General features: G+C 63.8%; 1 protein-coding gene across 3 annotated transcripts; it reads right to left on the reverse strand.

Annotated features, from left to right (window-relative positions):
* Positions 1–563: 563 nt before the first annotated feature.
* On the reverse strand, positions 564–27,950 carry SBF1 (SET binding factor 1). Of its 3 annotated transcripts, XM_055396705.2 has the most exons (41): positions 27,728–27,949; positions 20,872–20,957; positions 20,418–20,555; positions 20,060–20,218; positions 19,866–19,976; positions 19,209–19,314; positions 18,941–19,073; positions 18,749–18,857; positions 18,539–18,652; positions 18,372–18,449; positions 18,047–18,160; positions 17,849–17,977; positions 17,669–17,767; positions 17,370–17,574; positions 17,176–17,288; positions 16,204–16,353; positions 15,842–15,910; positions 15,608–15,766; positions 15,273–15,538; positions 15,020–15,192; positions 14,869–14,942; positions 14,603–14,798; positions 14,247–14,374; positions 13,493–13,671; positions 13,283–13,419; positions 12,969–13,176; positions 12,687–12,883; positions 12,451–12,588; positions 10,182–10,259; positions 9,748–9,920; positions 9,492–9,671; positions 8,946–9,047; positions 8,649–8,834; positions 8,453–8,579; positions 8,152–8,282; positions 7,852–8,082; positions 2,111–2,218; positions 1,810–2,021; positions 1,266–1,353; positions 1,064–1,195; positions 564–983 (listed from the first exon to the last, which is right to left on the reverse strand). In XM_055396705.2, the coding sequence occupies exons 1-41, from the start codon at positions 27,780–27,782 to the stop codon at positions 885–887; spliced, it is 5,670 nt and encodes a 1,889-aa protein (XP_055252680.1). In that variant the 5' UTR covers positions 27,783–27,949; the 3' UTR covers positions 564–884. The 3 variants fall into 3 exon arrangements, with proteins under 3 accessions (XP_055252680.1, XP_055252679.1, XP_055252681.1); XM_055396704.2 differs by having other exon boundaries at positions 15,273–15,766; positions 27,728–27,950; XM_055396706.2 differs by lacking the exon at positions 10,182–10,259 and having other exon boundaries at positions 15,273–15,766; positions 27,728–27,950.
* Positions 27,951–27,967: the final 17 nt, after the last annotated feature.

The following is a 27,967-nucleotide window of genomic DNA, read 5'->3' on the forward strand; positions in this document are numbered from 1 at the left end:
CCTACGCTGTGGTCTCCACCCAGACCTCTCGGGGGGCCTCTGGGCCTTTGCAGTGCCACATTCCACCTCCCAACCGTTGCTGCCCCGCCACAGGTTGGCGCCCATTCCAAGTGACCCCCATTATACCCCAGAATAGGGCAATGGGGATGGTCAGGGCCAAAGGCAGGACTTGGCGGGGGGAGGAAGAGACGGGCATTTGGACAGAGTTCCCGGCACAGATGCCATCAGGGTGCTGTGCCCTGACACCCTGCATCCGCCCTGAGCACCCCTGCTTTCCAGACAGCCCACCCTCCTGGCGTCTCCCCCAGGCCCGTGGCCTCTCACCTTACCAGGGGCCCCAGAGTCTGCACCCTGTCCTTGCCACCCCCACCCCTCTGGATGCAGGATGGCTTCCTGGGGTCCCTCCTCTTCATAACACAACCCAGGTGGCACCCACCCTCTGTTCCAGCCCCAGGGTTGCCTGAGGCCTGGGGGGAGTAGGCCCCAAACAAGGCCCTGGCGATGCCCCCACCACGCAGCAGCCCGGGTATGGGGAGGGAGAGCAGGCGAAGCAGACGCAGGCACGTGGTGTCATTAGCTCTTTATAGACTCTGATTCTAGGAAGAGGGTGCCTGGGGCCGGCCGGCCGGGGCCAGCGCGCAGACGGGCGGGGGGAACTATTTACAGGCCCACCGCGAGGGCTGTACCGTGCTGCTCCCGGCGGGCACTCAGTCAGGCCTCCAGTGAGCTGGAGCTGGCCGGGCGGGGCGGGGGGCTGTACACACAGGGCGGGGGGTGAGGGGGCCTCAATACTGTCGAGGGCGGGGGCTGTAAACATGGCCGGGGGGCCCTGCCCACCCCTAGTGGTCGGTAACTGGACGCAGGGCTGCGGGGCAGGGCCGCGCTCAGGCGTCCGACAGGCAGCTCTGGATCTGGTCCACCCACTGCTGGGCCGACGGCACGTCCTGGGCACAGAAGTTGTAAACACGACGCGTCGTCTTCACCTGGGGACACAGGACGCTGACGCCATGGCCCTCCCGGGGGCGGCATCCCCGCCCCCGCCCCCGCCCCCGCCGCAGCTCACGTCAAAGAAAGCCTTCTCGTCCACGGCCTTGGGGGCCCCCATGGTGGGCGCGCCCGGTGCCACAGCCTCCACCTCGGCCAGCTCGATGACACCCTTGCACTCCGTGTCCACGCGGTGGTCGTAGTAGCGCAGCTGGCGGGGGGGCAGGAGTCAGGGCGGGGGGCCCTCTCCTCCCCACCCCGCCAGGGCACCCAGTGCTCACCTGGTGCTTCGTCTTGTCCAGCACAAACCAGCGGGCCTTCCAGGGCTTCATGAAGGCGCCCTTCTTGTACAGGGTGCCTTCGTAGGACCTGCGTTTGCAGCAGGACCGGCCAGACCACCTCAGGGCCCTGCACCGGTGCCCTCTCTGCACCCCCGCCAGCCCGGCAGCAAGACCCAGCGCCTGCCCCCAAGCCAACCCGAGCCTGGAGCCCTGGTCCCCAGACAGACACTTGCGAGGGCCCCGCCAGGGCCTCAGGACAACAACGTCCCACGCACAGCAGGCCCCGACGAGCGGCTAGGTCTCCGACGACTGCGGCCATGCGGCCCCCGGGCCCAGAAGGGGGTTGCAGCCCGCGGGGCCCGCGCCAACCCCGGTCGTCCCTTCCCTTTCTGGCTGAGGTCACCAGCTCTGCATCCCAAAGGCTGAGCCCACTTGCTTCCTCCCAGCACTGGTCAGCTCACGCGGAGGCCACCGGCAGGGCCTCCCCCATCAATCAGTTCGCCTGAAAAGTCCCTGCATGTCCCCGAAGGCGCCCGCCACAGACCTGTTCTCACTCTCCGCCGTCTGGAACTGGCTGTAGAGGGTGCTGGTGCTGCGACGGGCTGCCTGCCGCGAGCTGGATGCAGTGGAGCCGCTGCTCTGGTCGCTGTCCAGGCTGAGGCTCAGCGTGGAGCCCACGGGGCCCTCCTGCAGGTATACACCCAGCGAGCGGCGGTGGTGGGGCACGCTGGACGCCAGCAGGGAGCTGGGGGTGCCCTGCGGGCAGGAGGGGGCCCAGGTCAGGGGGGCGCCCCGCCTCCTGGCTGCAGGCCCGCCCACCAGCCCCCCACACCCGCCCTGCTCACACGTCCGTCTGGCCGGCCCTCAAGGCGCTGGGCCGCCTTCACCCGATCCCAGGCGTCCTTCCAGCGCTCAGGGGGTCGGCCCAGCTCGGTCTCCAGCCGCTGCATCTCCTGCGTGGGGAACCAGTGAAGTAAAAGATTCTGCAGAAGGGAACACCCGGACTTGAACACGTAAAGACAAAAGGATGACGACCACGGAGGGGAGACAGCGGAAGAGGTGCGACAAGTGTTAACTGTCATCCCCGAACAAGACATGCAAGGGCGAGGGGCTGGACAAGAGAGACATCAAAAATGTAATGAAACACCACAGACCCCAAACAGGATAAGTTGAGCATACACACCCCACAGAAAACCTTCTGAAAGAGAGAATTCCAAAACGAGCCAGAAAAAAAAGACGCGCTATCTTCAAAAGCGCGACAGGCGATGGCTGGCACGTCGGTGTGGAGCTGGGCCTCCAGCAGTGGCAGCCGCCACGAGCGGTTATGGGGCCGCCCCGCGGCCTGAGGCCCGAGGGGCACACGGGAGCCTGAGCGGGCAGGACAGAGGCAGGCATGGGGGGAGCAGGAGCTCAACCCTCCCCCCAAAGACCGCCTCCGCCTCCGGCATCTCTGGCCAAGAGCAACCGCCACGTGTGCGGCATGACCCCACGAGGGCCGGCAGAGAGCAGCTACTGAAAAGCTGTGAGCTACACCCGGACGCTGGAGGCCACACAGCATGGGACAGGCAGAACGCTGACGACAGACCTGCTGCTGAGACCTGGAGATCACGTCCACGGAGCCTGGAGCAGAGGTTTCTCTACAGCTGCCTAACAAAGCCTAAGAACAGCCCCTGAAAAGACCAAGCTGACCCACAAGGTCACTAAGTGCCAGCAGGAAGAAAACCCACAACCCTGAACGAAGACAAAGAGATCTTGATCTTCAACAACATCCAGCTCACAACAATTCTTAGACAAGCAAGAAGGCAGGGAGAGAAGCATCGTCAGAGGAAAGTGAAACAGACCCAGAAATGAACTAGATACTCAAGCAGCATACAAGAAGTTCAAAACAGTTCTAAGTACATTTAAGATTTGAAGATGAACGTAACGGTTGAGAAGATGGAGAATCTCTAGAGAGAAAAAAATATAAAGAAAACGGAAACTCTAGAGCTGAAAACTCTTAATATCTAAAATAGAAAATTCATTTAAAAAGCTTCAGAGCATTTTAAACATAAGAAGGAAAAGAGCAGTGGACTTGAAAGCAGGGTAATATAAATCGTAGAACATGATCTGCAGAGGAAAACACCCACAGAGCCTTAATAACCTATGGGGCAAGAAAGTCCCAGAAGAAATGAGGGGGTAATCCTAGAGGGAAAACTGTTTAAAGAAATAACGGTCTAAAATCTAGCAAATTTGATTAAAACCATCATCCCCCCAACGTCTAAGACGCTTAAAGAGCTCTAAGCAGAACAAATACACACAAAAAAGCCACCGTGATGGCCAAATCGCAGACACTGAACATGAAGAGAAGGGCTCCCAGTGGCCTAGTGCTGAGAAATCCGACTTCAGCGTGGGAGCCACAGGCCTACGCCCCGGCCCAGGGAGGCCCCACACGCCCCACACGCCCCAGAGCAACCGAGGCTGGGCGCCACCGCTCCAGAGCCTGTCTGGGCTCCAGAGCCGTGCTCCGCAGCGAGGAAGGCCGCTGCGCTGAGAAGCCTGCACACCGCCGCTGGAGAAAAGCGCGTGCAGCGGTGATGACCCAGGGCAGCCACAAGGACGTGAACGTGACGAGGAAAGCTGAAAGGCCGGCGGGGAGGAAGGGTGACGCCAAACACAATTCACAAGGGTGACAAGGGCCGCCAGCACCCAGGAGCAGCACCAGCAGAAGACACGGGGACGCCGCCTTCAAACTGCCAGGGCTCAGACTTGTCAACCTACAATTCCGCATCCAAAGGAAACACCCGTTCAAAAGAGAAAGGCACCGAAAGAGCAGTTAAGGAAACAATACCATTTACCACTGCCTCAAAAAGAATAAAATCCCTGGGAGTAAACCTGCCCGAGGCGGCGAAAGGCCTGTGTGCAGACGGAGAGGAGAGAAACTGAAGGCGGCTCGGGCAGACGGAGGCGGGTGCGCTCCTGGACCCGAAGAGGCGACCCTGTCAACTCATCACTGACGGGGCTCTGCAGAAACGAGCACCTGTGGCGGCCAAAAGCTAACCTGCTTGTTCAGTCTGCAGGTCATTACGTTCATTACACATGACACACCTGTAAAGTTACCTAATTTTCGTGCGATGTTTTCAATCCACTCTTCTGTAGAAGCAAAGCAGCATTCTCCAGTACCATGAGTTTCATTTTTACTTCCCATTTTAGAATCAATCACTAAGGTTTTTCTGAAGTTTTTTTTGGCTTTCCTTGATCTAATATTCACATCATCTGAACAGAACTATATTCTGAAGAACTATCATCTTCTGAGACATTAGTACATATATCACTTGGACAATCAAAGACAGTATCTGCATAAAATTCACTGAAAAATTCTTCACTCAAAATTTCAGAAAGCATCGATTTTGAAAATGTCACGCTTATAACATACACAAGCTTGAGACAAAAGTCTCATAGAGCAAACTGTGAATGGCAGAACTTCCCTGGTGTCCAGTGGCTGAGAACCCACCTGCCAATGCAGGGGACACAGCTTTGGTCCCTGGTCTGGGAAGACCCCACTTGCCACAGCCACAGAGCCACAAGCGCTGAGCCTCAGGCTGCGACTGTGTGTGCCTGGAGCCCCTGCTCCGCACAGGAGAGGCCACCACAGTGGGGAGGCTGCTCACCACAGGAAGAGCAGCCCCTACTCGCTGCAGCAAAGCCGTGCAGCCAAAAAGTAAAAAGTGAACAGAAGACCTAAATAGACATTTCTCCAAAGAAGACGTGTATATGACCAACAGGCTCATGAACAGATGTTCAATATCACTATTACCAATTGTTAGAAAAATGCAAATCAAAACTATAGTAAGGTACCACGTCACACCAGTCAGAAAGGGCATCATGAAAACATCTACAACTAATAAATGCTGGCGAGGGTGTGGAGAAAAGGGAGCCCAGGTCCACTGCTGGCGGGATGTAAACTGGTGCAGCCGCTACGGAGAACAGGATGGAGGCTCGTTAAAAAACTACCAAGAGAGCTGCCACGCGACCCCGCAATCCCACCCCCGCACACAGCCAGAACAGACAAGACTTCTGATTGGAAAAGACGCGCCCCCAGTATTCACTGCGCGGGACTGGCGACAGCCTGCATGGAAACCACACAAATGCCCGTCACAGATGAACGGGTGACGCACGGCACACACACACAGTGGGAAGCGCCTCAGCCACGGAAAGCAGGGGGCAGCCACCGTGGGCGGCCCCGAGGCGGCCATACCAAGTGACATCAAGGCAGAGCAAGAAGAACACCATCTGACGTCACTTAAATGTGGAGTCTAAAAGATTACATAAGTGAACTTATCTACAGAACAGAGAGGGACTCACAGACACAGAGAACAAACATGGTTACCAAAGGGGATGATGGGGAGGGACGAGTCAGGAGGCTGGGCTTAACACACACACCGTATACAGCAGAGAATCAAGGACCTGACAGCACAGGGAGCCACGTTCAGTATCTTGTGAAAATCTATATATATATATACATATATGCTTTCCTGGTGGCTCAGACAGTAAAGACTCTGCCTGTAATGCAGGAGACCCAGGTTCAGTCCCTGGGTCGGGGAGATCCCCTGGAGAAGGGAATGGCAACCCACTGCAGGATTCTTGCCTGGAGAATCCCACAGACAGAGGAGCCTGATGGGCTACAGTCCATGGGGTCGCACGAATCAGACACGACTGAGTGACTGGCACTTTCATATACAGACACACCTAAATCACCCTACTCTACACCCAAAACACAACACTAAATTAATTGTACTTCAAAAAAATGGAATGGTGAAAATAAAAAAATTTAAAAGGCACAATAAAGAGATTTTCAGGTGAAAAAAAAAAGCTGGGGAAATTTATCCCTAGCAGATGTGATTTACAAGAAACTAAAAGTTCTTCAGGGTCTTCCCTGGTGGTCCAGTGGTTAAGAACCTGCCTTGCAATGCAGGGGACACATGTTCAATTCCTGCTCGGGGAACTAAGATCCTACGTGCTGCAGGGCAACTAGGCCCATGTGCCACAAGTACTGAGCCCCGGCAGCCAAATACATAAAATACCTAAGTATTAAAGAGATAACAGTTCAGGCTGAAGAGAAATGACACAATGGCAGATCCACAAGGAAAGAATGAGAAATTCTGGGCACGGCAGATAGGCTAGTCCCTTGTCCAATGTCTTCAAAACAAAGTTAGCCACTTAAACATAATCCATGCTGAGTGCCGACATCACAGGTGAAAGTCACACGGGCGACGAAGGCAAAATGACAGGAGCAGGCAGGTCCGTGGGGGGTGAGGGGCGCGCGCACAGTTCAATCCCAGAATCTGCCCTGTGACTGTGGTCGTTGACGACCACTACAAGCACCACAGAGATACAGCTCCAAAGCCACAGGACGCGGATAACGTGGAGTAACGACGCTCAACCACCAGGACAAGCAGCAAAAGGAAGAAAAGAGCACAAACAGGACAGCAAGCTGGAAGCCAGACTGCACACCAGTGTGACAGCGAAAGCTCAGTGGCCCAGCTGGGTCCACCTCTTTGCGGTCCTCCGTCCACGGCGTTCTCCAGACAAGAACACTGGCGTGGACAGCCGTTTCCTTCCCCAGGGCATCTTCCCGACTCAGGGAGCAAACCTGGGGCTCCCACACTGCAGGCGGATTCTTTACCCTCTGAGCCACCAGAAAAACCCATCACACATCAATGATTAAGTATAAATGCTGATGCCAGATTCACAGTGTTGTATGGCAGAGGCTAACACAGCGCTGCAAAGTAATTATCCTCCAACTAGATTAAAAAAAATTTTTTTTTAAATAAAGAGAAAAATTTAGACATGAAAATACAAGTATAAATAGACCAAAAAGTCCAATGAAAGACAGAAATGGGTAAAACGAAGGCCTGACCACATGAGTACAGGAGCTCACCCTAACTGTAAAGACACAGCCCAGTCAGAAGGGAAGGCACCACAGACAGTACAGGCCACACACCTGCTGGTCTAGGACGCCACCTCCAAGACCGCAAGTAGCGTGGGGGGAGGACAGTCTGCGCTCTGCGCCTGTGGGCCCCCTTCACTCAGAGCCAGGACCCAGGCTCCCCAAACCCTGGGGGGCAGGCTGCCAGCGCTGGCTCTCCACCCACACTACAGCCTGCTCGCCGCCCCTCACCGCGGCCCACTCTCTCCACAGCAAGCAGCTCAGGACACCGAGATACCCCCCGAAGCCACCCAGCCAAGGGCGGGCGGGCTGGCTCCACCCACCACACAGCCCCCCTCTACTCCAAGGTGCACCCGAAAGGTCTGGCAGACGGAGGACAAGAGCGGCCTCAAGTCAACCCCAAGCTTCTCTGAAGAGACACCAGACAGCTGGAACCCAGCAGAGCATCGTCCACACGCAGGTGTGCACAGCCAGGAAGGAGACAGCAGGGTGTCTACAGAGGACAGGGGCAGGCTCTGCGAAAACCCCACTCGCCCTTGGGGTGGCTCCAAACTTTCCTGAGTCTGCGGGGTTCACCCCAGCCTCAGTTACCACCGCCTGCAGACACCAGTCAGGGTGGGCACTACAGGCCAACAGCGGGGGGTGGGCGGCCACACGCACCTCCAGGAGCTGGGAGATGGCGTCGGGCTGGGCTCGGGGCCGGCTGTCGTAGCAGGGCCACACAACCCGGCGCCTGCTCTGGGGGGCACCCCCATCTGGCCGCTCTTCCTCCGGAGGCTCGGGGGGCCCCTGCGCCAGCTCCCAGTCGTAGGGGGGGCCCTCGGCCAGCGTCTCCTCGGTGTAAAAGTCCCACACCTTCAGGTTGGACACGTTGCTGTAGGGCCGCAGGACCTGGGGGCGGGCCTGGCGTGAGCACTGGGCGTGGAGGGACCCGGCCACCTCGCCCGGGGCCTGGCTCACCTCTGCGTCCTCCGGCGCGTACATGTAGTTGTAAAACACGGGCGTCCGCTTGCTCAGCCGCTCCACGTACTCCCACACCGAGCGGCAGGCCTGCGGGACCCGGCGCTCCCCCTTCTCCTCGTAAAGCAGCCCTGCGGGGCGGGTGATGGGGGGGGCGGGCAGCTCTGGTCTGACCACGCCCCTCCTGCAGACCACGCCCTCCACCTGCGGGCCACACCCTCCGCCAGCGGACCGTGCCCACCCCCGTGATCTCCCGGGCTGCCTCCACCACCTCCCGTACCCACCCGCCCTGCCCATGTACCCAGCTCAATGCGTTCATAGTCGGAGTCCAGCAGGAAGGTCCGGAAGCGGCGGGACACGTGATGGTAGCCAAGGAACTTGAGGTAGAAAGGGCTGAACTCGAACTCCATGGGGAACTGCAGGTGGATCTGTGTGCAATCAGGGGTCAGCGGAGAGCGGTCAGCACCCACAGCCCCCAGCCACGGCCACCCACGCACCTGGTGTACACAGTCCAGGAACTGCAAGAAGACTGGAGTGAAGCCACTGCTCTGCCCAGCTAGGGTGTGGGCCCCGCGGTGGCTGAAGCGATGGCCGAAGGACAGCCACTCCTTCTCCACCAGCAGACGGAAGCCCTCCAGGGTGCGGTAGAAGGGGTCTGAGAGCAGCTGCACCAGGGACACCACCTGCCAGCAGCACTGAGGGTCAGCAGGGTGCGGGGACCCCGCCCCCGGTACCTGCGTGGCACTGTCCCTGCCCCCCGGCACCTGCGTGGCGCTGTCCCTACCCCCGCGCACCTGCGTGGTGATGTCCCAGCCGTCCTCCAGGCTCACCAGCACGGAGGAGCCCGAGTCCAGGAGCTCCACCACCAGCACGGACACCTGCAGCAGCTTGTGGATCTGCAGGGACCCGCAGCCCTCAGCACCTCCCAGGCCCCACACAGCCACAGAAGAGGCGGTCGTGCAGGCCACGCCAGGGGACAGCCTATGCCGTGGGAAGGCTGGACAGGCCCAAAGTGCACAGGGGTGCGTCCCTCCCGCCCCCACGTCAGCGCCTTCTGGGCCTGAAGAAGTGGCCCTCCCCGACACGCCCAGTCCCACCAGACAGAGCAGAGGGCGCCCACATGGCCGGGCCCTGACCTCCTCCCCTGTCCACCTCCCGCCACTGGGAAACAGCTGTGACCTCCTCCCAAAGCCCCTGAGCAAGTCCAGACCCACCCACTTGTGGCCCTAGAAAACTGGGGGGCTAAGCACCCAGGTGGCCACTGGACAGTCCCTCCCCGTGGCTTCCGCACCCCCCTGCTGGTGCCATCTCCCACAGCGGGGTCAGGGCAGGGGAGAAACCTGGATGAGCCACTCTGAGTCTTCTAGTGAGCGCAGGAAGGAAGCGGGACCAGGCTCGGTGGCAGGACAGCCAGGGACACAGGCCTTTAGCAGCTTCTTGAAGCTCGCCTTCACCTGCCGCGCCTCGAACACCTCAATGGGCACCAGCTCCCACTGCTGCAGGGGGTCTGGCCGCACACCCTGGAAGAGGCCAACCGTGGTAAGGTGGGCCCAGACCTCACATCCCCACCTGGCCCTGGGACCCCATCCCAGTCACCTTCAGCTGGGCTTTGTCGCCAATGATATAGAGGGCTGCACGCTGCGGCCGCAGAAAGCCTGGGTCAGGAGGGGCCCCGTTGGCCTGGGCGGGGCCCACGCCTGCTAGCCGGGAGCCCACATCAGTGCTGAGACCACCGCTGCGCCCGCTGGCCCGGACGCTGCCCCATTTACCTGCACAGAGAAACCAGGTAAGCGCCAGACTGGGGCCAGGGCACCACTTACCTAGGGCTGAGCTCCCAGGAAGGGCAAGGGCGGGACTCGGGGCATCAGGCTGTTAGTGCCCAGGGCCGTGGGGAAGGCTGGGTTACGCCCGTCTGTCAAGTGGGGCCGTTAGTGCCAGACATGGGGACGTTAGTGCCCATGGCCACTCAGTCCCATGGGGACCACTGGGGCCAGGTGTGGGGGAGCCGGCCTGAGTGGCCAGTACGGTACCTCGGGGCGCAGTCCGTCTGGAGGCCGAGGCCGCCATGGGGTTGGACAGCGTGGTGACCCTGGCTCTGGGGCTGGGCACTGGGGGTACAGCAGAGAGAATGCTCAGACCTGGCCCCAGGCCTGGGGGGCGCCCAGCAAAGGGGAAACTATGGCCCGAGGAGATTGGGTGCAGGGCTGGGTTGCCCCAAACTTCCAGGGAGACCCGGGGAGGCAGAGACAGTGGGGGCCACCACCAAGACCCTCTGGGCCCCCGGGGCCAACCAGGGCACAGAAGCCCCGACGGCAGATAGAGGGGGAGGGACAGGCAGGACCCTGGGCCTCCTCTGCACCCTCAGCCCATGGACGCTGCCAGGGCTGCTCCTGACGTGGCCACCCAGCCCTCTCTGCCAGGCACACAGCAGCAGGAGGTGCCCACGAAGTGCAGCCCAGAGAGGAGGCGGCCCCCAGCCTGGGACCTCCGAGGCTGGTTCAGTCCAGGACAGAGGCAGGCTCGAGGCTCGTGGGCTGGACATGCAGGGAGCTGGCAGGACGAGGCTCTGCACTGGCCTCTGGGTTCCAAAGCCAGCAGCAAGCCCCACCCCTGCTCTGAGTGGGGTGCGGGCCACTGGAGGTGAGCATGAAGGCAGCCTACCACGCTGCAGGCAGAAGCACCGCCACCCACTGCAGGGACACTGCATCTTCACGACAGAGTCTGAGCCAGAACCGTCTACGGCTGAGGTAAGCTGAGCCCCTGTCCACCCCACGCAATGAGGGCGCGGCCATGCCCACTACTCGGGTGGCACCAGGCACCAGGAGCACCATCAGGGAAAACACAGGCGTGAGGGGGCGAGAGGCCCTGGAGGGACGGCGCTCGCTGCCTGCAGGGGCCGCTCAGAACCTTGGAGGGGGCAGAAAGCAAGACAGCGTGACCGCAAAACGCACTCAAGGATGGAGAACTAAAAACTAGAAAGCGGGCAGAGAAGCGACATGGGTCAGGTGCGTGCCCCTTCAGAAGGGCGGATGCCAACGCTGGTCCTCCCTAGGTCGGCACCCCCATTGCCCACTGCGAGGACAGTGGGACCGCCCGTGTCCATAGCCAACACAGGTCCTGTGCCTCGGGGCGGGGCAACTGACCGCAGGGAGGGCTGCAGACGTGGGTGGGGAGCTCACAGGACTCAAGAGTGGGCGGCGGGAAGAATCAAGGAAGATGCTCGGGCTTCTGGAAGGCTGGGCCCACAGGCGGTGCCACCAGCCCCCAAGCCCACTTGCGGACCCTAGCGCATCTGGCAACAAGAGCCACAGCAGAGGAAAATGCAGACAGGTCTGAAAGGAGGGAGGGGATCAGAAAAGCCTGCGTGACAAGTGACCCCTGGTGTGATGCCTGCACCAGCCAGGGTAAGGCGGGGGGTCTCACAGAGACGTGACCCCCATGTGACCTCTGCCGACTGCACACACAACTGCCAGGACAGCTCCAGGTGTGCACAGATCCGAGGTGGACACTGTCACCACATCTGCTAAGGAACAGGCGGAGGTCGGCTCAGGCCAGCATCTGGGCCACAGTCAGGCCAAGGGTGGGCAGCTTCCCAGACCTCGTGCCTCGAGCAGACAGATGAGCACTCCAGGCAGAGACTGAGAGGCCTCTGATCACCAAGCCCCAAGCACAGAGGAGCAACAGGGGTTACATGGCAGCTGGAGGAGGCCCAGTGGGCCAGGAGAACAAACCAGAAGAGGCCAGAGCATCTGTAACGGTCCAGGAAGGGAGCCGGGGAGGGGAGCCGGTGGCAGGGAAGGGGCAGGCCGTCACAGGGCCTCAACAAGAGGGACAGGGCGTGGGCTGGGGCTGGGCAGGGTAAGCACGAGGTAGAGGAGCAAGGCCCACGGGCGAGGCTGCTCCTGCCAGCACACGCCCTTCCCCTGCCCTGGGGCCCTCGCGGGCGTCTGTCTAGAATCTCCCAGTGCCAGGCACTCACACAGCTCACCACCCCCAACACCATTCCCACCCCAGGACACCAGACCATCCCCTGTACACAGCATCACAAGCTCTCCTGCACCACTGTGCACCTCCCCAGTCACCCGGCACCTGTACCCTGAGGGCAAGGGGCAGGACCCAGGATGGCCCCTGGGTGCATGCCCTGGGCCTGCCGCCTCCTCTGCAATCCCCGAAAGGAGTGGTCAGAGCAAGGCCTCAGGACACTTACCTGGTCCCACTACCCAGACACTGTCCCCTTACCGACCTGACCTCCATAAATGCCGCCACTGCCCCCAAGTCCTCCCGTCCAAGAACACTCACCATGGCTGCCCATGTGGGCAGAGGAAAAGCCGCTGAGTGTGTTGCGGCCGGATGCATCTGTGTAACGCGGCATGGAGCTGACTACGGCCTGCAGGTACTTCTCCTGTTCCAGGCTGCTGGAGTCGGCCTGGGACTGGCCTGGCGGGGGGAGGCGGAGGTTGGGGCGGGGCCCTGGGCCCTGGGGCGGGGCTGGGCGGCAGGGGCGGGCCGGGCCGTAGCAGGAGCAGGGCGCCTACCTGGAGAAGGAGCATTCTGGGCCTTGAAGAGACCTACGACGCCCTTGCCGTGCAGGCCTCCAGAGCGCAGAAGCACGGCCTTGGAGCGCCCGCTGCGCCAGCAGACCACCGGAAAGCGGTTCTGGCGGTAGCAGCGGGAGACGCGCTGCAGAGCGTTGTCCTGGACGCTCTGGGGCACAATCAGCAACCCAGGGTAGCTGTGGGGCAGCGGCGGCGGGTGAGGGCAGTGGCGAAGCCACTGCGGGCCCGCAGCCAGCGCCCTGCAGCCGCGCTGGGGCTCACCTGCGGCAGATGGCATACATGCGGTTCACCGGGGAGATCCGGAAGGGCTCCGACTTGGCCCGGCTCAGGCTGCTGCTCAGCGTGCCCAGCCCCAGGCGCTGGTAGTCCCGGCAGCACGCCCGCTCCACCAGGCTGCTCATGGTCATGCGGTCTGAGGGCTTCAGGGCCGAGGATGGGGTCAGCGTGCTGGGCTCCAGCTCCTCCGACACTGGGGCAGACCAGGCACACGGGGCTCATCACTCACAGACCACCCAAGTCCCCTGCCCTCCACGTGAAGGCCTTCACCCAGACCACCCAGGGCTGCCCACCCCCACCAGAGATCTCGTCCTCCTGGTCCTCGGGGGACGGCTGGCCCCGGTGCTCCCAGCTGGGGGGGTTGTACTTCTTCCGAGTGACATACTGCCGCCCAATAGTCTTCTTGGCGTTCTTCACCAGGTTCCTGGACAGGGTCCTGCGGGGGTGGGAGATGAGATGAACAGGGGGACACACACACAGTGTCCTGGACTTTGGGCCCAGTTCCCTACCTGAAGGACGGTCCCTTGTCCTTGGTGGCACGGGGCGGCCGGCCAGGGGTGTGGGCAGAACCCATGGTGAGTGCGAACGTGCCTCTGATGTCTGGTGGGTACCGCAGCTTGTGCAGCTGCTTGCGGAAGAGCTCAGCGCTGTCAGACCCCACCTCCTCGTCAAATGCCATCTTCAGCAGCTGTGTCAGACGGGAGGGCCTCAGAGGCTGGCTGGCCCGTGGGCCTGAGCCCAGCCACCAAGGCAGACAGGCCTCCAGGACACCCCACGCTGCATCACTGGAACGCAAGTGTTTCTAACAGGGTGGATGCGTGAGAGCCCTATGGCCAAACGAGCCCCAGAAAAGGCGGCTGGGTCTACCGCGGGACCGTGAAGGTCAGTCTCGCCTCTGCGTCCAGAGATGGACACCCCTGGGGGAGCACCCCAAGGACACAGGGTGTCTAACGGAGGGTCTGCTCCCCACACCGCATGCAGCTAGACATGGATGACCAAATTTTTGTGTGCGTCACCTCCGCACGGGTTTCAGCCAGGCATGCTCATGCAGCACACTCGACCCGGATCCCGGGGTCCGGCCTCACACACAAGACAGAGAGCCCCGACGACCAGCATGTGGCACGGGCAGAGGACCCTGAGCTAAGGCGCAGCGGCCCCCACATAAAGTCAGGGTCACAGAGGGCTCAGTGCCAGCTTAACTTCCCGCCTGTGAGGGCAGAACGAAGGGCCCTCAGACCCCCCTACATCCCCGCCCCCACCCACCTGGAAGGTGCAGGAGCGCAGCTGCAGCCCGTCCTGCAGGAGCTGGTCCACAGGTGTCTGGACGCTGATGCGCTTCTCCTTGGTTAGCGCAGCCACCGGGAAGGAGCGGACCACCACCTGTTCCCCCACTTGGAACAGGCCGGGTACAGAGTCAGAGGGAGGGGAAGGGGTCACAGAGCCTCAGGGGACCAGAGCTATGGGGCAGCTGGGGCAGGCGGGGAGGGTAGACAATAGCCTGTCTCCATAGACTCCCCCCGAGACAGGAGAGGGAGGGGCAGAGAAAGTCCCACTCACCCAGGGACCTGGGAGGAGACGAGAGGCAAAGGTGGGGTGGGCACAGAAGCCCTGAGGCTCACCCAGGGGGTCAGTGGGCATCCCAGTGAAGATGACCCGGTATGTGGTGAGGAAGATGGCGCCCTCAGCCGGCAGCAGTGCAGGGCCACCCCCAGAGCCCCCCGCACCCTCCTCTCGCCCGTCGGGCAACAGGTAGACACGAAGGCCGTCCAGCACACACTCCTCTCCGGGCAGCAGGCGTGGCCGAAGCAGTTTAGGCTGTTTGGGGAGGGAGCGGTGCCTCAGGACATGGCTGGGCCCTGGGCCCACCCCCGTAGCGCCCCCTCACCTTCTGGATGGGGGGCAGCCTCTTGCTCTCTCTGTGCACAGCCTCCAGGGTCTCGATGTGCATCTGGACGATGTCTGGGGGAGAACAGCTCTCATGCCCTGCCCTGGGCCCACCTGCCCAAGGGGAGTGCTTCCAGGCCCAGACCCCGTACCTGGCACCATGACATGCAGCCCCTTGAGGTGGTCGCTGGTGACCCCACTCTCTGTGCAGACCTTGTCCACAAAGCGGTTGATGAAGCGGACCACAGTCCCAGCCACGTCACAGGTCTCTGCGTCCTCAAAGCCGCTCTCCGTGTCGTAGCTCTCCGCCACACTGCCCGCCATGCTGGCCAGGGAGGGGCACAGTGGGCACCGGCCCTGGCCTGAGGCCCACGTCGCCGGTTCCCTCCCCGGGCCAGGCCCCACCTGTTGGTGACAAGGCTGTTGCTGGCGCTCTCGAGCTCGCCCAGTCCCGCGCGCTCCCGAAGCAGGCGGCTCTTGCTGCTGTCCAGGGGCAGAAGCAGGTAGCTCATGCGGTTAGCGTAGTGGATGGCCTGGCTGAAGACGGTGCTCTCCTCCTTCTGCACCAGCTCCTGCTGCTTTTCTCGGCTCAGCGTGGGCCACAGGCGCCTCTGCTCAGACGCCACGTCCAGGGCAGAGCGCTCATCCTCCTGCACGGGCGCCTCCCCCGCCTGCCGCAGGGCCACAGGTGAGCGAGAGCCAGGCCCGCCCATCCCTCGGCCCAGGGAGCCCCCACACACCAAGAAGGGCTCTCGGTCCTCGGCAGGCTCCAGGTAGAGAGCCCGGATGTGGGTCTGCACGTCCCCGTAGAACATGGCCTCCCAGAACTGCGGCGTGCTCCACACCACGTGCTCCTGCACGCAGCTGTATGCAAACTGCGTCACCCCTGGGCTCAGCTTCTGCAGAGGCCAAGTGGGAGTCAGCAGGGGCAGCCGGAGTGCACGGGGGAAGACCCTGGCCACCCCAGCACTCACCCGGCAGAAGGCAGTGACCAGGGGCAGCAGAGCAGCTGCGATGCCATGCTCATCCAGGGAGGTGCAGTCCTGCAGCAGCCAGGGGTGTCAGAACCCTGCCCAGAGCGCCCCCCCACCAGTGCCGCCGCCAAGAGCAGCACCTCCCACCGTCCCTGAACCGTCTGCACCAGTTCCCAGGGCTGCTCGAGGGTGAGGGCAGGAGACCTCTGCACGTGGGCTCTCCGAGGCCACCCTCACCGGCAGACCAGGGTCTCCCAGTTATCGCACTGCCAGAAGAGGCACCCTCAGGGGCTGGCTGGGGAAGCCCTGCCCGCCCCCACCCTGCGGCACCCTCAGCAGCAGAGTGTCAAGCCCGGCCTCACCTGCAGGCAGCAGTTCATCATGCGCACCACGAAGTCGAACTGCTGGTGGTCCAGGACGGCCCGGTTCTGCTGTGCGTGCAGGTGCAGCTCCTGGGCCAGGCAGCGGCGGGCTGCGCGCCCCTTCAGGGCCCTCAGCACCGCCGGGAGCAGCTGCGGACAGAGCCCCAGGAATGAGGGCTGCAGCCTGTGGAGACCCCCGCTGCGCCCGGAGGGCCTGAAGGGAGGCACAGGGAAGGCCCAGCCCAGAGGCGGGGGCTGGAGCACAGGCTCTCCACTCGGAGGAGGCTGGAAGCCATTCAGGTCTGGTCTGCACCAGACCCAAAAGAGACTGACACTACAGTGTAGTCAGCCCCACCCACACGCAGCTCACGACACGGCCAGGGTGTCGGGGTGCTCTGAGGGAGGTGGCCCCGTGGCCAGGCCCTGTGCCCAGAACACATGTGCCAGCAGCCAGCTCAGCACCGCGGGCTCAGAAGGGCTACACTCAGACTTCTGTTACTACAATTCTCTCTGAAATGATCAGGAATGCAGTGAGGGGCTGGTGTTAGCACTAAGTGTTTCACGGACAACCACACAGCCACGACACACAAGACAGACTCAACTGACTGTCCTGAGAGACCTGAAGCGTCAGTGGACATCACAGGGTGAAATGCTAAGTGACCTCCACTGTCTCCAAATTAAAAAAACACAAAAGACACAGACGCATGTACGTCTACACTACTTTCTGTGAGAGAGAAAAAAAAACCCACTAAAACCCTTAGGATGTTCTAATACCTAAATGCTGAAGGAAATCCCCCTGCAGGCCGCGTCCAGCTGCTCTGAGCTGGAGGGAGGGGGACCCAGGCCTGGCGTCCACCTGCCCTTCTCGCTGGCCTGGCTCCCGCCAGTGGCCCACAAAGGAGGGCCAGGGCTCCTCTGGGAGCCGCTGCCCCGGCTCAGAGCAGCCACACAGAGTGCCCCGCGCCCCCTCACCTTCTTGGCCTCCAGCATCTTCCCCTCGAACACGTAGGAGATGCAGTTCCGGACCACCTCCAGCCGGCGCGCGCTGTTGCCATGCAGCCCGCCACTCCGCTCCACGATGGCCGCTGGGGAGCAGACGACACACTCGCCTCTGACCTCATGCCCACCCTCAGCCACACACACTCCCCCTGCTCCTGGCTACGCACTCATGGGCGGCCCCGAGGGCACAGTGGTCCTCTTCTCGGCCTTCACAGCTGGGGGCGCGCCCTGCATCTTGGCCGCGGCCTGATCCACGATCCACTGCACCATAGCCTCATCCAGCCGGGGGAAGGGCCGGGGCGCCCGCCGCAGGTGGCTGGCCTCTCCTGGCCGCTGCACCTTGTGCATAGCCACAGCAGGGTATGGGTTCTCCTGGGGGGGACACAGGCAGAGTGGGTGAGCGGCCCCACCGGGGCGGCAAGATGGCCTCACCAGACCGGCCCACGGCTTGCGTCGCCCGCCTTACGTTCTTGTAGAGCTGCTCAGCCAGCTCCTTGACGTGACGCAGAACTCGCTGGGGGTGGTTCTCGTCTGCCCGCATCCGAGCAACTTCATGGGCCACCAGCTGGGAGCAGAGCAGAGTCAGGAGGGCTCACTGGGGCAGGATGGGGTGGGGGAGCTCCTCCCAGCTGGGGTGGGGGTGCACCTCATCAAACAGGTCCGTAGGGCGGTAGGGGACCCCACGCTCTGACACGAAGCCTGCGAAGGCCATGCCCTCCAGCACCTTCATCAGGAAATCATCCTCCACCAGCCCGCGCTGGCCCAGGAAAGCTGCCTGGGGTGCATAAAGAAGTCAGCCTTCGGGCACCCCTCTCTGCCCACCCGCGTCCCGCCCGGTGCCCACCTTATGGAAGCGGATGACAGGCTCCGGGTGGATGCGGACCATGTGCAGACACCAGCGGTAGCCTTGCAGGAGCTGAGCAAAGAGCCGCAGGAAGACGGCGCGCAGCTCCTTGTCCTGGGGACACGAGCGGCTGAGCACCCGCCCCGCCCTCCTGCCCGCCCCACACACACCCGCCGCAGCGCCTCCTCCAGACTCAGCTCCTTGTCCTGGGGCACACGAGCGGCTGAGTGCCCGCCCCGCCCTCCTGCCCGCCCCACACACACCCGCCGCAGCGCCTCCTCCAGGACTCAGCAGCTGGGGCCCCCAGAGCTGCAGTGACGCCCACCTGCATCTTCAGGGAGGAAATGGACGTCGTAGGTGGAGGGAAGGCAAGATCAGCCAGCTCCAGCTCTGGATCCAGGACCTGCGGAGGCAGTAAGGACCAGGGTTGGCTGCACGCCAGCCGCAGGCCCTGGGCCCCTCTGCCCACCACACGGCCCCGATCCGCCTCACCATGCTCAGGATGCTGTGTGTCTGACTCTGCAGTGGCTCAGGCAGCGGGGGGATGTGCACACACTCGGGGACGGTCACCGTCCCGCCGTCTAGATCAGCAACAATCACGTCCAGCTGTGCAGTAAAGGGAGCAAGAGGTCAGGGACCACAGGGCAGGGCCCGGGGTCGGCCCGGCCCGGAGTAGCAAGGCAGGCCCCGAATAGGCCTCACCAGCTCCTGGGCCTCTGCCTGGAAGGCGGCGTTGACTCCGATGATGAAGGGCGTGGGTGTGCTGAGCACCTCCAGGAGCTGTGCCGGCAGGATGGGCACGTAGGTGAAGCTGCAACAGGCCGGGGCTCAGTGGGGCCACCCCGCGAGGGCTGGGGCGGGCGGAGGGGCCACGGGCAGCACTAAGGGAGGCACCTGTATCTGAGCGGGAACAGCAGCGCCAGGAGTCCCCGGCAGGCGTCTGAGAGCCTCTGGTAGCTCCGCGACAGGAAGAGCACCTTGTGCTCAGTGAGCGCCGCGCAGAACAGGGACAGCACGTTGGTGATGCCTGAGAGGGAGACGGGCTTAGGGTCCTGGCGTGCAGTGCAGCCTTGGTGTCGGCCCACCGGCCGGGTGGGCGGGGGGGGGTGGTGTGGGACACTGTGTTGGGGGGATTGGGGGGCTCACGGGAGGCCAGGCTCACCCAGCTGGCGGAACAGCAGGGCCACACTGCAGCGGCTGATGGGCAGCGAGTCAGTGAGCGGGGTCTGAATGACCTGCCGGTCCCCAGCGCCCAAAGAGATGGTTCTCTGTAGAGAGAGGGACCAGAGCTCAGCTGCACCGACCAGACCTGTGTCAGGCCCGGGCTCCACAGCCTCAGGAGGGCCTGGGGGGCAGACAGATCCCCAGGTGGGACTGGCAGGGATGGGCAGGGGCAAAGGCCAAGCCCGGCTTCTGCCGGCCCAAGCAGCACTCCAGAGAAAACTTTGGGCCTCTGACCTGGGGTGAGGATGGGGCCTAAGTGGGCAGAAGAAACAAAGAATCCATACCACTCCATCCTCACCAGAGTCCAGCTGCACAGGACAGACAGGCAGAGAGACACGGTTAGACATGCCCACACACAAGGCAGAGACAACCAGAGACAGGCATGTTCGAGGCACGTGAGGGCAGAGAGCCAGGTGGGAGCCGGGACACGAGGCAGGCAGGGCCACAGGAGGCGGCGGCTGCCAGCGGCACTGACATAGGAGGGCACCCGAGGCGGGGCGGTCCACCAGGCGGGACCCCGAGGGCCTCCAGGCCTCACCCCGTGGCCTCGGATGAGAGCCTGAGGCTGCAGGTGACGACCTGCCCCCCAACCCACCTGCGAGCCCCCGGCCAGGGGGATGACGCATGTCAGCAGGTTCCCGACCACGCTCTCTAGGCCCACGTTCAGACCCTCCACGTGGATGGTGTAGATGAGGCCGAGGCTATTCTGCAAGGACCACAGGCTGGGGTGACGGCCCAGCCAGCGAGAGCACCCCACGGCCAACCTGGGGAGCCAGCTGCCTGCCTCACCCTGAACACCTCCACGTGGTCCAGCCGTGACACCAACACCAGCGTCTTCGGCGCAAACAGCTGGCCGGGCGGGCCGGGCGCGGGGGACGGCAGCGCCCCCGGGCTCCCCTCAGCCGCCTCCTCGTCCTGCTCGGTGGCGTCCCGGGCGCACAGCCCTTCCTGCGGACAGAAGCCGTCTGCCGGGGTCCAGGCGCGTCCCCAAGCCCAGTGGGGAGGGCGGGCGCGGGGATCCAGGCGACGCAGACGGGCCTGGCCCGCTGGAAAGTGCAGCCTCCGCAGGGTGGAGGCCCAGACACAGATAGGGAGACGCGCGCGCGGCGGGGGCGTCCACAGCCAGAGGCGGGCCCAGTGGGCTGACCTGCGTGGGCTCCACGGGCTCCCAGAAGGTCAGGCAGGCACAGTAGTGCCGCTCCGAGTTGATGTCGGTGAGGACGGCAACGAAGAAGGTGGGTGGGCTCCGCTCAGGACACAGCCGCCACCCGCTGGGCTGGCAGAACTGGGGGGAGGGCGGGTCAGCGGTCAGCACCCGCTGCCTGCAGCCCTCGAGGGGGCTCTGCCACCCACGTGCCTTGCCTCCTGGAGCTCAGCACCCTGCCCACAGGGGGAGGGAAGAGCCTCCGGCTGCTCCGTGGGAGCCAGGACCCTGGGATGTGGGACAGGCCCCCATCGTGAGGCAGGGACATGACGGGGCTCCCCACTCTCCAGGGCAGCGACGTCGTTCTGTGCCCCGCAGGGCCGGGCACTGTGGGGGCCCCCAGTGTCTGCCCCACCCCCTTGGCACCCCGAGCCCCGGTCCCGGGCCCCCCACTCACCAGCTCGATGCCCTGGGGAAATGGGTTGTCCTCCCAGTCCTTCTCCGGGAAGCGCTGCAGGATCTGGCCCTGTCCATCCCCACTCCCTGAGGACAGGAGAGGGGGTCAGGGCACCGCCCAAGCCCCACACCCCCACACGACAGGAGCCTCGAGGGTCTGAGAGGAGACATCTCACCCACCTGCCCTCATCTGGCACCAGACCAGCCCCAGCTCCCAGACCTACAGCTTCCCTAAAACCAATCACGTGAGGAGACGCTGCCCGGCCCTGGAGCCCAGGGCCACCAGGGGCGTGGAGAGGAGCCCAGCTGTGGCACGGGGTCCCCAAGAGCACATGGGCCTCCCCACAGAGTAGAAAACACGCTGATGGCCGCCAGGGGGCGGGGCGGACGGACACACGGGGGGAGTGGGGCTGACACAGACACGCCGCACAGAAACACGGGCCTGACTGCCTGCTGCGAGCGCAGGAAAGCCCTCGACAGTCTGAGACGACCTTCACGGGGAAGAGTCTGCAAACCTGCGTCAGCGGCACTCGCTCAGTCGCGTCCCACTCTCTGCGACCCCATGGACTGTAGCCTGTCAGGCTCCCCTGTCCATGGGATTCTCCAGGCTGGAATACTGGAGTGGGGAGCCTTTCCCTTCTCCAGGGGATCTTCCCAACCCAGGGATTGAACCGGGGTCTCCTGCACTGCAGCTCGATTCTCTACTGTCTGAGTCACAGTGGATACGTGAACAGTTAATTCACTTTCCTCCACAGCAGAAACAACACGACACTATATATTAACAACAACTGAATAAAAAAATTTTAATGACCTGAAAATTTTAAAACATGAAATTATGAGAGCACCCCCCAAAAAAAAAAAAACAAAAAGAGCGCAGATGCCCTGGCCCAGGAGATGGCAGGAAGGGGAGCTCAACCTGCCCACCCTCAGCCCCTGGCCCCAGGTCCCGCCCCCCACGCCCCCTCCCCCAGTCAGAGCCCCCCCAGCAAGCCAGCTCCAGAAGGGGAGAGCTGTTCCCGACCCCCTGGCCAGCCCCCAGCTCAGGCCCTCGGCGCATGACCCTGCCTCCCTCACCCGCCAGCCCGACAAAGGTCTCACACAGGTGTGGGTGCCAGAGAAGGACCACCCGTGCCTGCGGCCCCCGACCGCTGTGTGTTCCTGATGGCTCAGAAGCAGACAGGACCAGCAAAGGTCCCAGAAGAAGGCCAGAGAGGGGTGGGGCTGCCAGGAAGGATGGGAAGGCTTTCCTGAGCCCTGAAGCTGGTGGGCACAGCACTGACCCCGCCCACCGGGCCACCAAGCACACCCACTGTGCACACACCACACGGCTGTGTATGGCCCGGGGCCCCCTGGACCAGGGGACGGGCACACCCCTGCACCCCCAGCCTCCTAGCTCCCATGTGTTCCCCAGAGACCCCCTCCACGCCCAAGGCACTGTTCCCAGTCCAGCCCACACGGGCAGGGCCAGCTGGAGACCCCTCCCTCCTGCCCACCCTCCATGGAGCCAAATCTGGAGGCGTGATGCGGGCCCAGTCGGGGAACCACTTCCCTCACAGAACTCGAGGAGGATGAACAGGGGTCTCTGACAAAGCAAGGCAGCAACTCAAGCAGGAAAGACAAAATCCCTCCACCTCACATCCCACCCTCGAGCAGGTCCCGCTGTCTGCTCAGACCAGCCTCGACTGCCACCCAACCCGGAAGAAGAGCAGGGGCAGAGGGAGGGCGGGAAAGCCAAAGCGTGAGGCCTCTGCGGACCTGCGAGACGCGGTCCCGTGTCCAGCCAGCCCGAACCTGAACGTACGGACGCAGGAGCCTCAGACAGAGCTGGGGCCTGGACCCAAGGGCACTGGCAAGCAGACCCCAGCACCCCCAGGACCCCAGGGGGCAGGCGAGTGGGGCTGCCGTCTTGAGCCCACCACCCTCCAGGAAGAAGGCCGGCAGCAGGTAGGTGGCTGCTGGCTGGGGAGGGGGAAGGGCTGTGACTCTGACTCACAAAACCTCAGCTTCCTGCTGCCCTCCCCTCCCCGCCCCCACACTGAGAGAGGTGGCAGACAAGCCAGGGTGGGGAGGACAGGTGTCTGCTGCTGCCACACCCACACACCCCCAGACACACACACACACCACACACACACACACACACAGATACACCCAGACACACACACACACCCAGACAAAAACACACACACCCAGACACACATACACACACCCAGACAAACACACCCCAAGACACACACACACCCCAAGACACACACACACACCCAGACCCACACACACCCAGACACACACCCCCCAGACACACACACCCCCAGACACACACACACACTCAGACACACACACCCCCAGACACCCAGACACACACACACACCCAGACACACACACACTCCCCCAGACACACACCCCCCAACACACACACACACCCCCAGACACACACACACCCCCAGACACACACACACACCCAGACACCCACACACACACCCAGACACACACACACACCCAGACACACACAGACACAGACACACACACACACACACACACACACACAGCTCGGGCCCTCCAGGCCCACCCCGAGGGCCGCCCTCAACAAGCCCGGGCTCCTCCCCATCCACGCCCCCAGAGCCAGCTTGTGTGCAGCCCCAAACCGCACCCAGGGCTCACCGAGTTCTTGCCACGAGGCAGCAGGCGGAGAGGGGCGGAGGGGGTGCCTGGGGGAGGATGGCAGCCTCTGCGCCCAGCACCTCCCCAGACCGGGGCAGGCGGCCTGCAGAGGGCTGCTCCCCACGCCCTACCCCCTCCCAGGGAGGCGGGCAAAGGAACCGGCCACTGGCCCCCCATGGCCCACCCATCGTGTAGAGCGTCAACTCCCAGAGCAGGCTCTGCCTCCAAAGAGCAGGCTTTCCTGGACCTGGAGCCCTCCCCGCCAGTGACAGAGGCGAGGGCAGCGGGGGCTGGGGCGCCGGCGGGGCGGTAAGCAGACCCCCGCCAGCTCCTCCTCTGAGCCACACCAGGCCCAAACCCGGTCCTCAGGCCTTAGCCCAAAGAGCATCACCTCCTCAAGTCAGCTCTCTGAACCCTGCCCACGCATGGGGGCTGCAGTGGGACCCCAGGAGCCTCCCACTCTCTACCACTGCCTCCTGGGGTTCCTGGGGCACCTGTCGGCCAGAGAGGCGCTCCACCAGCAAGAAGCTGCATCCTGTGCCCGCGCTGCACCTGTGCCCTGCGGCCCTCGGCTAACCAGCCTCGGCCGCTCCTCCCACCCCACAGGCAGACCGGCTCGGGGGCCGTGCGGGCAGCTTCCCGAGCCCCACGTACACCAGGGCACCATGGCCCTCTCCTGACTGCCCCCACTCCTCTGAGACCCCAGCCACACCTCTGCTCGGTGCCAATAGGGGCCCGGCGGCAACCCGGCTGTGGGCCTGCGTTCTGGGGGTGGGGGTCTCTGCCATATCGCCTAGCACCTCCACCAGCCCCAGCCCCTGAGGCCACGGAGGGGACCCCAAGCAGCTGAAGTTCCTGCCCAGTCAGAGCTGCCCCACCTAGGGTGGACAGAAGAGAGGACACCCCACCCCGACAGGACTAACCCAGCCAGCAGAGCGGGGTGCCACAGGGCCGGCCTCTGGGGGCCTGGAGGAAGGGCACAGAGGCCCCCTGAGACGCGGGCGGCTCAAGAGCTTCCTGCTGCAGTCATTCTCCACACAGTCAACCCCGCGGGGGGAACACAGAGCGTGCATCTGTCATCCCCAGCAATGCCATCACCAGTGCCAGGCTCCGATGCCCGGGCCAGCCCAGGCCAGCAAGTGCTGGGGGCAAAGGCGACGGAAGGGAGGCAGCCTGCTCAGCCAACCTCCCCACTCAGCGCTCACGCCCGGAGACCAGCCCGGCCGTCGGAAGGACAGCACCTTCCTGCTGCTCCACTCCCCAGACCTCAACACAGGGCCCCCCAACCCCAGAGGCCAGAGCACAGGACCCAGCAGAGGAGCTGCAGCCTCTCCAACCTCCCTGTCAGACAAGCCTGGCTCTGACCCAAGGCCTGGGACCCTTTGGGCTCCCAGTCCCGGCCAGCCCAAACAGCTCCGACCTGCTCCAGAGAAGGGCAGGGCCATGGGTGGGGAGAGGTGACCAGCTCAGCGCAGTCAGGAGTGAGGCCAGGGCTGGAGAGCTCTCTCCTCAGACGAGACCACCCTGGCCAGGAAATGAACATGACGGAGCTCTCTGGCCCCCACGATGTCCCCAGAGCGGAGCCAGGGTGTAAAATGTGCCAAACCCAGGTCCTCAGTGAGGAGTGCCCCCAACTCATCAGCGGAGGAGCCTGCAGCCTCTGAGATGAATAGAAGGGTCCCACTCCAGCCTCTCCCTGCCCTGCTACCTAGAGCCTTCTGCCAGGTAGCCCCAGAAAACCAGGATGCTCCCTCAGGCAAGGAAGATGTCCAGATGCCAGCCAGGGACAAGACACCCACCACGCCTACCCTCTCCACTGAACCCAAAGGCCCCGTGACCCCGAGCTCGAGTCCGAGGCCTGCCAGGAGGCCGGGATCCTTCACCTCCAGCAAAGGTGCCCACTGCCACGAGTGTCCACACACGTGCGGCTCAGCGTTAACAAGACACCGGTCGCTCCCTAGAGCCCCCTGTGTGAGCGTGTCATGGTGAGGCCCGTCTCGCGCTCACGGCAGCCATGTCGCTCCCTAGAGCTCCCTGTGTGAGCGTGCCATGGTGAGGCCCGTCTCGCGCTCACGGCAGCCGTGTCGCTCCCTAGAGCCCCCTGTGTAAGCGTGTCACGGGTGAGGCCCGTCTCGCGCTCACGGCAGCCGTGTCGCTTCCTAGGGCTCCCTGTGTGAGCATGTCACGGGTGAGGCCCATCTCGCGCTCATGGCAGCCGGCGGGGGCCTCTGTGACTCCTTCCATCAGCAGAAGATGAGATTGAGGTGCAGAGGCCGAGAGACTGGCCCGAGGTCACAGAGGCATCAGGAGGCAAGGCAGGAGCCTCAGGCCGTACTCCTCTGCTTCAGACTTCCCCACCACCGGCTCTGCTTCACCCTGGGGGCTTGTTCCTCACAGGATGGACCAGTCCTGCCAAGGCAGGCCCTGAGGCGAGGTGGCCGGCCAGCAGCTGACCAGTTCCAATCCCAGAAGGTAGTGGGTAGGGGGTTCCATGGCCCCCAGCCCTACTGCAGGGGACATCTTGAGACTCATTCCTTCCTGTCACTCAGGGTGACAGGCACCGTGGCACCAGCCTTCTCCCCTGTCCTGCTCGAATGCCACATGCTCCACAGTGCCCACTGCCCGCGTGGCTCCAGCCAGCTTGTTGTGGAGCCCACCGAGGCTGCCTCTCCCCTCCCTGACGTGCACTCCAGCTGCCGCCACCAGCAGCACGCCTCCCCTGGCTTCTGCCTCCTCAGGCCTCCCTGCGCGGCCTGGGCGCCCTCGGGCCCCAAGCCCACACTGTTTACGGAGTCCTGGGGCCCTCATGCTGGGGCCGCACCTCAGCCAGCCCGGTCGCCCCAGACCCTGTGCACCCCCTGCCGCAGGTGGCACAGCCCTCTCGCTGCCCCACCCCATGTGTCCTGGAGAAGACGGCTCTCCCTCTGGGCCTGGACAACACTCACAACCCGCCACATGCAGGCTGCACTGCGAGGACAACTGGTCATGGCCCAGAAGAATGGCCTCCCTGAAGGGAGAGACGTGCTCAGGACCCAGGGTGTCAGGTGGGCAGTGCAGGCCGAGGAGTGAGCGCTGTGCCGAAAGGGCACCGAGGAGGGAGAGTGGCCCGGCAGGTGCAGGCTTGGGGAGAAGCGAGGCAAGGAGGCTGACAGCGGCAGCTGGGCTGTCAAGAAGCAGAGTACGCTGGGGGTCCTGATCCCACCCTCAGGCTCAAGGCTCAGCCCCAACCTGACCACACAGCCGTCCCCACCACCCCCAAAGTCACGCCTGCCCTCCTGTAGGTGGGCTCTGAGCCACACCGAGGCTCTGGACGAGCTTGGGTGCAAGTCCCACTCCCTGTGTAGTGGCTCAGAGCAGACAGTCAACCTCTCTGCCCAGATTTCAGGGTGTAGGTGGGGGCAACGACAGGAAGCCTCGGCGGGCTGCTGGGAGGAGGAAGCGCACTCATGCACACAAGAGTGCAGTGCAGGGCCTGGCACACCGAGCACACTCCCCAACGGCCGTCTCCACAGCCGGTGCTGATGTCATCGGCAGGCTTTTTCCTACCCCCTGGGCTGAAGGGCTCTCAGACACAGGTGGTGACCCGAGACACGGACCCCCCGGCCGTGGGCACCAGTCACCAGGCCGAGCTCCCACCCGGGGCCTGGCGGGCAGGTATGAGGTGGGCAGGCCTTTTGCCAGGAACACTCCTCTCTCCTCGCCACAGTTCCTCCCGAAGTCCTCCAAATTCCGGCTCAAAAGCCGCCTCTGCAAGAAGCAGTCTCTGAGCCCCAACCCTGTCCGCACGCCCCCCAGCCTCCCGGGCCTGAGACACGGCACAGGGGCCACAGGCTCCAGGCCAGCGGCCCCGGGGGCTCAGAGAAGGGGCTTGCAGCTGACCGAGCGGCCCGTGCCCCGGGAGGCAGGGCCGCCCGGCGGTCGGCCCCCGCGGAGGGAGCGCGTCCCAGCCAGCGGGGAGGCGCAGGCCGAGCCGCGCGGGGCCCTCCCGCCTCCCGGCGACGCCGAGGCGCGGCCGGGCCGCTCCTGCCCTGACGGCGGCCGGCGACCTCGGCCCGCCCCGTCACGCCGCGCGGCCCACGTCGGGGAGGCCGGCCCCCGTGACCCGCGACCCCGGCGCAACGAGCGCCCGGCGGGCCCGGGGCCGCCCCGCCGCCCATTCCCGGCCCCCGGCCCTCCGCCCGCGGCCGCGCGCCGGCACTCACCGCGCGGGTGCGGCCCGAACGCCACCAGCACGAAGTAGTCCGCGAGCCGCGCCATGGCGAGGGGCGCGGGCGGGCTCCGCGGCTCGGGCACGCGAGGGCGGCGCGCTCATGGCCCAGCCCCGACCCCGGCCCGCGCGCCCCGGACACCCCGGGGTAGGTTCGCGGCGGCAGCCAGGCTTCGCGCCGCCATCTTCCCAGCCCGCCGGCCCGCCCGGCCGCGCCGTGCGCCTGCGCGCCCTC

This window comes from Moschus berezovskii, chromosome 6 (genome assembly GCF_049115385.1).
Source record: "Moschus berezovskii isolate FMDL1 chromosome 6, NW_MosBer_1.0, whole genome shotgun sequence".
NCBI classification, from domain to species: Eukaryota; Metazoa; Chordata; class Mammalia; order Artiodactyla; family Moschidae; genus Moschus; species Moschus berezovskii.

Excerpts from the sequence above, each read along its gene's own strand:
- SBF1 (XM_055396704.2), bottom strand. The coding sequence starts at position 27,782 with ATGGCGCGGCTCGCGGACTACTTCGTGCTGGTGGCGTTCGGGCCGCAC. Across the intron at positions 14,799-14,868 it reads GGCTGCCCCCCATCCAGAAG|CCTAAACTGCTTCGGCCACG; the intron begins GTGAGGGGGCGC and ends CTCCCCAAACAG. Across the intron at positions 9,048-9,491 it reads ACTCAGAGTGGCTCATCCAG|ATCCACAAGCTGCTGCAGGT; the intron begins GTTTCTCCCCTG and ends GGGTCCCTGCAG.